The sequence below is a fragment of the Strix uralensis genome, chromosome 3 (genome assembly GCF_047716275.1).
Source record: "Strix uralensis isolate ZFMK-TIS-50842 chromosome 3, bStrUra1, whole genome shotgun sequence".
Taxonomy (NCBI): Eukaryota; Metazoa; Chordata; class Aves; order Strigiformes; family Strigidae; genus Strix; species Strix uralensis.
Window position 1 is genome coordinate 73,274,947 of NC_133974.1, and position 13,199 is coordinate 73,288,145.

At 44.9% G+C, this 13,199-nt stretch overlaps 1 protein-coding gene across 1 annotated transcript in view; it reads right to left on the minus strand.

The window, feature by feature from the left end:
• Positions 1 to 12,438, minus strand: part of PPP1R14C (protein phosphatase 1 regulatory inhibitor subunit 14C) — a 52,980-nt gene extending 40,542 nt beyond the window's left edge. The window contains exon 1 of the mRNA XM_074864794.1: positions 12,035 to 12,438. Coding sequence (XP_074720895.1) covers positions 12,035 to 12,319 — 285 coding nt within the window. The 5' untranslated portion in view covers positions 12,320 to 12,438. The remainder of the gene's footprint in view (positions 1 to 12,034) is intronic.
• Positions 12,439 to 13,199: the final 761 nt, after the last annotated feature.

The window sequence follows — 13,199 nt, forward strand, 5'->3', positions numbered from 1 at the left end:
ATGCTGGTTAAGGAATTGTTGTGTAATTTGTGCATCTCTACAGAAGTCTAAAGGAATCACTAGAGTGTGAAATTGCTAAATGAAGAAGAGTCATCAATCACAAACTACACTGAGCAGAGGAAGAGAGAGGCATTCAGCACTTCCTAACCATACTCATGACATGGATCCAATCTCAGCAAGACATTTGTTAAAAATCAGATGCTGTCTCCAAAGCAAATGCCTTGTGTTCTCAATATAAAAAACAGGACATGCCAAGTCTATGTTTGGTTGTCACTGTTAAGCAAAACACTCCAAAGCAGATAGGAAGGACACATCATGGTTTTTGTCATCATCCACTTTCACACAGGGCAGAAATAGTTTGGTATTAGCAAATACATGTTGTACACTAAATCACTGTTACACAGTCATCCTTGATAGGCACAGGAAGTTAAGCCATCAGGAGCTTTCTAAATGGTGATACTTTGAGGATTACACCAGTGGAATGACTTTCCACAGAGCAGTCACAGGGCATTCCTACCTCTGCCTGATTCACAGTAGCAGGTCACTCTCCAACTTCAAATAACAGAAGCCCCATTGACTGCTTCCCTGCAATTTGTACATAATTCTGCATACGGGAAGAATGTAATTATTTGATAACAGCTAAGCCCATACTCTATTGCTGCACCACATGGAAGGCAATGGTGAGTCAGAGAAGCTGAAGAGAGGACTTCTTGTCTAAGAAGAAAGATGCTTGTGAGAGCAAGCTGCACTACATGGAAGCAAAGTTTGAATATGCTCCAAGCTCCATAGCTAGACAACACAGGAGGAACACACAGGGCATCTTCTACAGTTATAAGTTACTACACCTCATCCTTGCATTTCCATGCTAATACAGCTTTACTTGGAAAGCACATACCATGCCTGGAACTGACTTTCTAGCCTCTGGAAAAATCCATTCCCCTTTCAGAAAGGAATAAAACTCACACAGCACTAGCTTAAGATTACTAAGTGCTGATGTAGCACTTCAGAGAAGCCCTAAGATTCATCAGCAGGTTTTTTCCTTCATTCACACCATGGTGGTGCCATGCTCTCCTAGCATGACCCCTGATGACTAGGGCCACTCCACACTAGGTCAAATTTGAGACTGACTGCTTTCTTTTAAGAGCAGAGATGAAAGACACCCAAGGAAGACACTTTAAAAAAGCATTTCAACCAAACAGGATCAACATCAGGTCCTCTGCACTCTGGGAATTTAGGCTAAACAGCAGTACAATTAAGTAGGTTTGCCTCTTGGGGCACTTCAAGGATTATTTACTCCATCAGATCACTTGAAAGAACACAAGGAAAAGAGCACCTGAGATAATGAGGCCTTTAAATGGCTCTCCTCACCTCAGATTCAGCAGCCCTGTAAAAATAATCTGTTAGTCTCCAGTATTGATTTTCTGTATGCTGAGAAGCTGTGTGTAAATTGACTTCTGCAATAAACGTCATATAGCATGGGTACATCAAGTGTCTGACACTCGTGGTCTTCTCACCACATTTTTGTCTTACCAGCCAATTAAAGTGTTATTGGTTGGAACAGAGACAGTTTTCAAATGCCAGTATTTCTTTAAGTCAGAAGTATTAGGTCCTGTCAGATTTGACATGGGAAACAAGAAGTCTGCCTTCTGTGGAGGGAAAAAAATTCAGTGGTACCAAAACAAGTGCTCTCACATCCTGCAGAATCTAGGAGCAACATAATCTTGAAGAAATTTAGTCTGTAAGAGATCTGGAGAGCTTCTCATTGTTTGTAGCAAGTCCTTCAAGCAGTGCCTGGGCATAGCAGGGTACTCTACACAGTGATGACTGCAAGACCTCTCCCTCCCCCAAGACACTAATTTTGAGCAGCAGGCAGGCCAGGGACTGGCAGTCAATGCATTTTGGCTCTGGTCCACTGCTGTCAAGAAATATCAGCAGGAGTTCTATCATGCTTTAAAGCAGACAGTCCTCTTACCCAGGGGCCAGACACACTACTTCACTCTCCTGGCAAGTCCCTAGACTGCGAAAGATCGAGTGCCTGAGGTATCTTTAAAATTAATACAAACATCTCCAGATTCAGGAAGTGGGATAATATCTCAACAACGATGACAAACCCTGGGAGAAGGGAGCTAAAGACTGTATGGGACTCCTGTTTGATTCCAGTGCTGCTTTTCACTGTCGGATTCCCCAAAATGTATTTTGGCAAACAGTCCTGCCTCCTTCCACCTGCTACATCCAATGCACTGCAAGCTGCTAACCCAGAGTAAGAGCTACCAATACTAATATCAAATGTAGTCATTACATATTTAAAGGTAAAATCTGATACAAACTTTAAAAAAAATGAACAAGAAAAAGCATTCAGAAACCTACTGAAAAAGATGACAAAGGGGAAAAATTGTTTAGGTGTTTGCTTTTACAGAAGTCCTGGAAGTCTTTGTTGCAGGCAACCTGAGACAAGATAACCTCCAGATAATAAAGTGAAGGATTGATATCTTGCTTCCTCACAGAAATGCATTCTTTGGTTATGAGAATTACTTCAAGACACTAAAGTGAATCTTCTGTGTAAGAGTTTGGTCTTCATAAACAAGTAGCATCTGGATACAAATAAGCAAGTCAATTAAATCTTTAGCTGAGCAGTCTAGTAAACTAGTACTGCAGTGACAGCTGAAGTAAGAGCTGAGATGTTTCTGGCTGCCAGTGAGCTAGTTCCCACCAGCACTCCTCCCCACATTAGTTTCTGCACTCAGAAAGGATTCACTTTTCAGTATTAAGAGGAGGAATTCAACCATAATCCAGCTTTAGGGAGTTTTGTTAACTTTCTTAGAGAGAAGACTAAGCAGTTTTCCCTCAGTACACCTGAAACAGGAATACAGAGTTTGACAGTAAGCCTAAAATGGCATGATTGCTAGCAGCATAACAAAACCGAAAAGACGCAAGGATTTATTCCAGAACATCCGGACTTCTTTTCTGACAAAAAAATTGCACTATGTGCTTCCGGTATTATCTTTTAAAATGTAAAGCAACAAGTTTTAAAAGCTCAAGGCATTCTTTTTGTTTAAAGTAAATGTGTCAAAACGTTATATATCAGTCACCTAAAGTAGAACAAATCATTTGTACCACACTAGACTTAACTTTTTTGAAGTAGATATCTAAATTATCATTCAAGTCCTAAAATAAGTTAGTATCTTGAGCAGCTAGCATCGTATATTTTCCAAGTACTGCTAAATTAATTCTATAAAACATTAGTGAGCACAATTCTCCCAAAGTCTGCAGACATCTACTCAAAAGGCAGATTTTTGTTATAAGGTAGTAAGTGACCTCAGCAGAATCACTGTGTTAATACTTTTGCCCCTCTATTGCGGTCATCAATTGAGCCTGATGATGCTCAGAGTAAGGACAGACAGTAAAGTGCATTTACAATCTATTTAAACATCACCCCAGAGTGAAAGTCCAGGCAAGCCCATCCTAAGCAAGCATTTGTCTTTTGTCTATGTCTTTCTACATTTTATGAAGGGGGTGGGAAAGAACCTAGTGTCTAAAAGGTTTAAAGGGTCTATTTAAATCTATGAAATAGCGTGGAAAGCAACATCATATAACTGAGTTACTCCATTAAAAAAATGATATAAAATGCAAAGTGTTTATCTGCAAATGAGAAAGCAGACCCTATGACCTAGGAGATCCTTCCCAATTCTGTGTTCTGGAAAGTAATCCTATTAAGACAGTCTGATAAGAGGATTTTCATTAGGCATTGTAAATGCAAATGATGGCACAGTCAAAGTCCAACACACAGGACCAAAGCATGTGATCCCCTTGTTGGCAGCACACTCAGAATGGGAAACTCTTCTCAGTCACCACTGGAAGGGTCACCTATAGACTAGCACCATTGCACAAACTAGCCATTTATTTACCATTAAGCCACTCTAATGCTATCTTTCATACTAGCTTTGCTCCACATGCTGAACAGTATTACACGAAATTAATTAAGCTACCAGCATTCTAATAATTAAAGAACTACAGGACATGTTATGATTTTTCTCTAGGTTTAGATCCATTAGATATGCACTACTGAAATATCATGTGGATTGAAAAGATACAAGATGCCTTCTGGAGCTGTGATCTGTGTGTTCCCTGAAAATAGTTTAAGATACAGTGTTGAACTGGTTCCTAGAATAGGTATCATGCTCCCTAGGGGAAAAAAGGTAACAGTTCTGCTATTCAGATGTGATCCTCAGAATTAAACAGTTATCACTTCAAAGAAGATTTGATTTGTTTCAGTATGCATCTCTGCCCAAACCTTGTTCCAAGAAGATCTTTAACAGGATAGATTTATTCTACCTTTGAAATATAGTCATATTGCTGCTGTATGGACTGCATACAATTAAGATTTTATCCCTCCCTTCTCCAACATTAATAGCTTCTAGAAATCTTGACTTCCATAATTCCATGTGTCACACAGGGGGGACAGCAAAAGAAACTGCCAATGTTTTATGACAGGCAGCCAAAAGTTGCAGTGACACAGATGGATGGCCATGTCTAACCTACTCAATTTGTGCTGTCAAATAGAAGTTTCTGCAGTTAGATGTAGGGAAGGAAAATAAAAAAGGAAGGGAAAAAAATTAGAACTTAGCTTTCTTATACTGCAGGCAAGACACAAGGCTGCTAGAAGAATGGATTGATATTGCTGCTGCTGCTTTATCACCTGTGGTGACAAGAGACAAGGTGACCATAATTCAGACTGAATCAGGTTAGAGACAGGATAGCATTTTTTTCATCAACATCTCCTGTACTCTCGGAGAACTGCTTCACACATTATGTGCAGTAATATGCACTACAAAATTGTTCAGGGTTTTTTTGGCTGGGTCTGGGGCCAAGTACAGTGCCTTTTAAGTGGCAAGACATTAAGCTAATCTAAAGGGAGAACTACAAGAATGCAAACAGGAGTTCAGCCAGCTTTTGCAAGGCATGAATTAGTTTATTCTCATGACAACCCTAAACTATCACACTACTTGTGAAATGAAGTCTTATTTCAAGTAGAACATCTTTTTATTTAGATACAACACCTATTTAGAAACATTCCCTATGCCTTTTAAAAAGAGGCACATGTGCCATGAAATACATATTTTCCTCATTTAAACAGGGTTATTTTTGTTTCAGGCATTTCCTTCCATAGGACGGTTTAGATCAGCTAATGCAAAGCTATGAGAATAATGGGAGATATCCCACTCTGGCAGAATACAGGGGTACAAGGGTCCATCAGTGCACAAGTCAGCCCAGCATCTTCAACAAAGCGCAACATAACCAGCTCTCTGCTATCTGTGGATAGATCATCCATGTTGTAGTTTAATTGTGCTACAAGTACAGACACATGCAAGCTAGACTGAAGTCCAAAAGCAATATAGATGGGTTTGTGCGATGAACTTGAGTGGGAAAAAGTGGTAGATTAACGACAAATTCCTCCTCTTCCTCCTTCAGCTAGATGTTCACTGTGTGATTTGCAGCATAGTTTATAATTATTTTTTTTAATCCACAGTTTTTCCATTGTATACATGTTCTCTCTTCCACCCACTCCCCACCCTTGTTACCCTGGATAATCAAGCCCTGACTCTAAGTAAAGCAATTTGCCTAAAGGCAGAAGAGCCTTTGTAGCCACAACAGTTGGAAGCTACTGTTTACAAGTGCAATTATAAAAATTTAAGTGATGTAAGCAATCAATTATTTCTTTGCCTTGTTATAAAACAACCACACCTACTGCTTCAGCAAAGAGACCAGTTGAATCTTGAACGGAGAGGGAAGGGACAAAAGATTTGCTATGGAAGATGAAGATCTATGTTGCAAACCTTCTAAATTAGAAGTCAAGAATATTGCTGCTACTCAAGATAAAACAGTGAACATGACCAGTGCAGAAATGACATCCAGACTATACAAAACTCAAGAGTAGAAAAATAATTTTTTTGAACTCCTTTGAGATGTAGTGCAAATTTTGCATGTAAAAAGGAGGAAGGTAGCTGAATGGGGGTACATTTCCTACTAGATTAGGGTCTTTAGAACCTAAAATCAGAGTTTAAGCAGTGCATTTGGAGGCAAAAGGCTCTGGCCTCACCGCCATCAGGTGCTTGACACCCTCACAGGTATTTAAGCCCGCTCCTTCTCTGAAAGTGGCAGCATGCATTTTACAAGGTTGTTTTACAGCAACATGCATTTTATAGGCCATCTGGGCCTTCCCATTTTCTACTCTTGGGATTCAAGTGCCTTTCTGTGGTTGCTACAATAAGAAGCCTTTGCTACGCCAGTGTTACCCATGTCCTTTGTAGGTCTCTGATCACAGCAACTCTTCAACTGACAGGGGTATGTTGAGCATCATTCCTGACCTCCAGAGAGTGCTCCAGAGTTCCTGTCATACCGTGTGGAGATCTCACATCTGTAATAGTTGTTCAAAAGAAATAATTCAAATACATTTCTAGGCAATTTGATGGACCTCCAAGTACTTTACTCCAATGCATCTAGACTGTAATACTCTGTTTCCAGAAGAAACCCTTTATTACATTTCCTACTGACTTGCACCCTTTTAAGGAGTGACACTCTCTAATTCTCAGACCCCTCTGTCTCTTTTCACTTTTGATCCATTTAGAAAGGAGTCCACATGCAATTACCATTTGTGAGATCTTAGTCCCAGTTAGAGGAAGTCTATTCAAAGAGTCAGACAGTCAGCAGAAGCTTGCTTCTGTAGTGTTTTATTCAGTGGATTTCCTTAACAAAAGGCTTTCTGAGAAATGAATAATGAATTTCAAACATTACCTCACCATAGCCTGAGGAATAAGTAGTACCTGATCATACCGTCGGGTTCACATCACTACATGGCAGCCGCAGCAGCGTGCTGACCAGGCTGTTTTGGAAAGGACGGGATGTTTGGGGTGTGGGGGGAAGCATTTGGCCCTGAAGTGCTTGCACCATTTTATTCAGAATTCTTCCAAACCCAGAGCAAAACAGATCACTGGTAACCATGGCAACTGTCTCAGACACACAGGATCTGTGGGATGTGCAGAGCCACTGACCCGTGAGCAAGTGGGCTGGAGAAGGCAGTCCATACTGTGAAGGTCAGTGCCCCATATAAATACAGTCCCAAATAGTAGGGAGAGAAGCAGCTGCAACCAAGTCCATCAGATCACAAGACATGCCTGTTTGGATGCAAATGCACACAGAGGAACTGATGCCCTGTACAGCATCCAGTTATTCAACATGTGCAGCATGGCTCTTGGTAGACCACCAATACCATCAGTCTGCAACTAGATTCAGTACTGAAAAGAAAATTTTTAAAATACAGACAAGGCAGCTAATTTGTTTGGAGCTCAAGGTTAAGTGACTAGAACCCTTCTTGCAAGAAGCTATCCTTTTCAGAAAGCCTGACACAAGACGGACAGCTTACCTTCCCAACAACACTCAGTTCACCTTTTACACCTTGTCACTAGCTTCACCACTGAGGCCAAAACACCCATGCAGCAGGAGAGGAAAGGGAAGGCTAGGAAGTTTTTAGTTTCGTGATCTCTCTCTCCAGCCTAGATAAGGGCCCGTCTTTTGTCTTCTCCTGTCTGGCACCAACCAGTTCAAACCGAAATGTGTACAGACCAACAGACTCCCTGACACTATATTAGGGACAAGCTGTCACCATTAGCATATCCCAGGAGCTTCAGGACATTGGCCAAAGAGAGTGTTCTCCAGCACTGCAGCCACAGAGCGCCCAGGGGAAGGGAGCTCAATCCACACAGGACCAAGTTAAATTGCTCCCTTCCCTCCCACACCCCACCAATACCTTTCTTTTAAACTAATGGCCATAGACTGGCCCTGACAACATGAAATCCCTTATCCATTTCAGAGCTTCATGCCACTCTTGTCATTGCAGTACCCATATCAGGAGGTGGAAGAGACTCTTACATATGACAATTCTTAGTCTGGCACAGCTTTGTACTCTTAAAGAAAGCATTTGAGGGGCTTTTAAGGGCAGCTCTTGCAGTTGTATTTTCTTGTACATTTAATTTCTGAACAGAATTCCAGGGTATTTTGCCCTGGAATGGAAAAAGAGTAAGCTTGGATATAATCCCCTGTTACTTCCAGATCAACGTCATATCCTTTGCCAAGCACCAATTTCCATACATGAGTAGTCATACTTGAATAAAATAGTTGATTATCCAACTAAGCTCAGCAGTATCTCATATTAAAAGGTAAGTCTTATACTCAACTTTTAGAGTGCAAAATCTAAGGGCTCATTTGATTTGTATGTACAAGGCTCTACATGAAGAGATATTCAGCAACAAACCCATAGCACAAGCAAAATCTGTCTTCACTGCTTAGTAATGCTGTGCAAAAATCTGTGTGCCCTCAATGTGCTCATTCCAACAGCATCTTGCCATTTATAGCAAATGTTATAAATGTGGGTAGACAGGACCCCTGAGCACAGTAATTCACCTGCAAAGTTGAATGGTTTCTGGGGACAAATCCAGTGGCTTTTTCCATATATAAAGTTGTACAAGTTTGAGAGGTGCACACGACATAGATCATACATCTGGAAAACTAGACTGTCATCACTTTAATGCTGAACTACAAGTTGCAAACCATTAGGGAATGAATAGTGATGATGTAAGTTGTTCTGTGCAGCATTACTTAACAATTCTTAACCAATAATGGACTTAGCCCAAAACATGAAGCATCTGTGGAGAAACTATTTTTAGAAACAAGATACCTAGTAAAGGTCAACACTGAAGTCAGTTCAAATCCTGCAGTGAAGGCACTGCACTTTCAATATACTAATCTGTGACCACAACCTGATTCAGCATTCATATAAACCAGAACAAACGTTTTTTAATGAAGCAGCTCCAGGAGCAAACAGCCAGACTGACACTTACAATGAAGCACTTGACCTGAGTACTTTAGCCTGACAGGTTCTGGTGCCAAACAAATCCTGCCTAAGAGTCTGGTCCTACTAAAATTTTCTACCTTGGTAACCATTTACCATTCACGTTGGTTTTTAATACCTAAAGTCTGCATCACGTGGAAGTAACCTCTCAGGCTGATCTTTGTATCACGGATCTGTGGTCAGCATTAAAAATAGTCTCAGAGAACTCCTTCTAAACCACTTCCCCAACCCCATTATCCTGCTTGGCATCCAATTTTTAAACCTAAAATTGTACCGCTTAAGACAAGATCCACTAGAAAAAGAACACAAACCTGTCTCCTTAATTCCCAACCTCATATCCTAAACTTTGTCACCAAGCCAAGATGGGCTTATAGCTGACTTAACTTGCAAGTACTTGAGAGACTATGAATACATGTTTAGCTTTCAATAAAGGGAGTCTTTCTGCAAGTATCCCCTTACTGATGAATCTCAGCGTAATTTAATAGAAAGCTTTATTTAAATGGAAAACAGCAAGCAGGCACTACATGTATGCAGTCTCACAAAGAGACATCCAGGTCTTCTTACAGACTTCCAGTGTGCCGCACTGCAAGTGCCCTCTACTAATTTCTGCTGTTCCCAGGAATGGAGTGCATTGCTCCGCTCCTCAGAAACAGAGCTCCGAATCAGAACAGTGATGAAACACTGACACCGGTTAGCTCCTCCAGGATTAGCAATTCAATGGCTATTTCTGACATTCTGGAAGATTTCAGATTGTTTCAGAATTTAAGTGTCATCGCATGAGGAAGCTATGGCAGACCTTCCACCCAAGTTAAAGCAAGCAATTCCCAACTCCCCCACAACCTGCCTTCAGACAGGGTTATTAACTGTCTGCATAGGTGATTAAGTTTCAGCCTAAGAACTACATCTGTAAGACTAAAAGTAATTCAAGCAGATTCAAGCAATACATCTTACATTAAATTGCTATTGTCTTTAATCACTACACTCATCATGCATCTTTAACTTTATTCTGATAGGATATTCATTGCTTGACCTTTTCACTACTGTCATCCGTGCTGACACAGGATAGAGTTCATGCATAACAGCAAAGAAGAGCAGAAGACGACTTAAACATTTTGCCCTCAACCTTCAAAGGTAAAAACACTTTCATCTGTTGTGTCAAACCACTTTTTCCCTAAAAGTCACCTCAAATCAAATAATCAAAAAAGCTCTTTTTATGCAGCCATATATGGTCCCCATATTAATGCAGAGCCCTCCTTCTAAAGCAGATCTTCTATTTCAGTCAGAGGCAGCAGCCACAACAAGAAAGAATGAAAGACATTTTTCTCCCTCTAGCAATCTGGTTATTCGAATACTGTGAAGAGCAGCAATAATTCCTCTGGACCTTGGTTTGGTCCCATGTATTACATCCTTTCTTACATATAGAACAACTCCACCTGCATGTCAAAAGCACGCAGGCCAAACAGGCCTGGCGCTTTTGAACAACAGAAGTCAAACCAGAGGCAACAGATCCAGTAGGGCAACCACTAACTACATTATCAGCTCATGCAGACACAGAATCATCAGTTCATACAAACAGTTGTAAGTACTTCTGACCTCAGAGAAATCCTTGCAGCCTACAGGCTATGTGGCCTAACAAATCATGAGGCTGGAGAGGCAAGTCAAACCAAGATGAAGAGTAACAACTGCTTATTTTTAACCAGAGTTTCCATTTCTATCTTTCCTTACCTTAATTCATAGATGTGAATAGTTAAGGAGGTTTAACTTGTCACATGCACATTTTTTATGAGGGAAAGTCCTTCTGACAAATTTGCTGATAAACTGGTTTTGAGATGAAAGGAAGTTTCTTTAAACATTTGTATTATGTACATGCTAGATACTCAGGCCTGGTTATTTAGGCCCTCACATCCACTCGAGACATTCACACCTCAGGGACTGTCAAGCTCTTGCCTTCCTAGCTCCAGAATAGCTGGGGACCCTGGGGTAAGATGTTGGCTCCAGAGATGCTAGCTGCAAAATTCACATTTGGCTTCAACAAATCTCACTTCAGAAGTATCTAATAAAAGTGAATTAGACTACTGATGGGAGGTATGTGGAACCTCAGTTTAGACTTAACATTTTGATCCTTCGTAACAGTAAATACTCGAGATTGCAGGAAGGTAGGATTCCCTGGGGACTAGAAGGTCTACATTTCTAATGAAGCTTTGACAAAACAAAGTACTTGTGCCTCCTTTACTTACAACATTGTCATTTATATAGGGAAGATAACAGTTACTACTCCTCTGAATAATCCTGAAAAATCCTCCCGTTCATCTGTCCTCTACAGAAGAAAAATCATTCTGGCAACACTCACTTTTTCCCCAGAATAACAGAAAGCCAGGTTTGGTGTCTACAGATTAGATGCAACCCCCAGTATTTTCGATTCTCATCCTAACGATCTTCCAACTGCTCACTGAAACGTCCTGGCTAGCATCCACCCGCTTCTGCGGGCCGGGGTCACACAAGAAAGACCACGGTCTAGCGGGGACCGTACCCGCACCGGAGACCTTCCTCCACAACGGCCGCCTCCGCGCAGCTCCCTCCTCCTCCTCCCCGCCCCCCCTCCCGGCAGACCGCTCTCCCCGCTCGCCTCTGACGGGGACCGACACCACACCCCCCCCCCCCAGACCGGGGAAGGCGCCTCCGCGCCCCGGGGGCTGCAGGGACAGCGGCTCCCGGCCACGCACCTCCCCGGGAGCCCGGCGCCGCCCGGCACCCCCGGGCCTGCCGGGGCCCCCCGGGAGGAGCGGGGCCGCTCCATGCGGGGCCGTGTGGCGGCCACTGCCTGTCCCCAAAGGGCTGTCCCCTCCCGTTCACCCCCTTTCTGCCGGCCGGGGGACACCTTCCCCCCTCCCCCGCGGGGCAGGGGACCAGCTTCCCCCCTCCCCCGCGGCGGAGGCGCGGGGCGGCGGCAGGGAGGGGGCGGCGGGCCGGGAATGTCATTTGGAGGTGGCGGTGACAGCGCTCCCCTGCCCGCGGCCGAAACGCGACTCGGGGCGGGAGGAGGGTGCCGGGGGCGAGGGAAGCAGCGGCGGGCGGGGGGACTGCGGCGGCCGCGCCGGGGAACCCCCCACCCCGGCCCCGGCCCCGCACCTCGCAGCCGTAGAGCTGCCCCAGCTGCTCCACGATCCACTCCTCCAGCACCAGCCGCTTCCGCAGCTCCTTCCGATCGTATTTCACCGTCACTTTCCCTTGCTGGTGGCGCCGCTGCTGGACCTGCACCGCCGCCGCCGCCGACACCGCGTCCTCCCGGGAGGAGCCGCCGGAGGAGCCGCCGCTCCCGCCGCCGCCGCTGCGGGGGGGGCTCTGGAAGAAAACGCGGTTCCCACCGCCGCCGCCCGCTGCCGCCGCCTCGCTGCCCCCTGTCGCCACCGACATGCTCCGCTCCGCCGCGGCTCCTGCCGAGCCGAAAGGCGCCCGCCCGCCGCTACCGCCGGGCCGCAGCAGCCGCCGGTTGCGCCTGTGCCCGGCTCCCCCGCACCTGCCGTTTAAAGCCTCTCATGGCACGGCGGCGCAACCGGCCCCGCCGCCGGGAGGGCTGGGCCCAAACCGGCGGGGGGCGGGGACAGCCGAGGGGCGGCCCGGCCCGGCCCGGCCCCCCCGGTCCCGCCGCGGCGCGGAGCGGAGCGCGGAGCCCCCGGAGCGGCGTGTGCCCGCGGCAGGGCCCTCCCGGGAGCTCCCGGGGACTTCGGCTGCGGGGCGGATCTTGGCTTTTTTTGGAAAGCAATGCAGTATTGCCCCGTCACGCACACAGCGTTTGTAAATACCAGGTATCTGCAGCATTAAAACGCTGAATGCGATCGTTCTCTCCGGGAAGGGGGATGAATGATTTCAAGGCAGCGAACCCACATAGAAAGCGACTATCTCGAGCTATCAGCAGTGAGTGTAACAATTAGCCATTTGGAGATGGCTGCCTTTCCAAAAGGCACCGGTTAGCATCAGTGTTTTCAGCAGCTTCATGTCTCTCAGGACGCTCTGAGTGAAATCACACACCAAAACGCACCGATGGCTGCAAGTGAGCAGCCCACGCAAGGCAGGGCCCTGGACCCTTCCCGGTAGCAAAGAGGTTGGTTTACCTGTGACAAGGGCAGAAGCCAACCTCCCGCGCATGCAGACCTGGGACTGGAAGTGCCTGGTGACTCAAAGCTGGGGTACGGCTGTAGGGACCGTCCCCTGCACACGCTGACCTGGCAGAGGATGTCTTAAGTCAGCAAGGGGCAGAGGGGAAGGGGACATGGATCACCACCCGTAATTACCC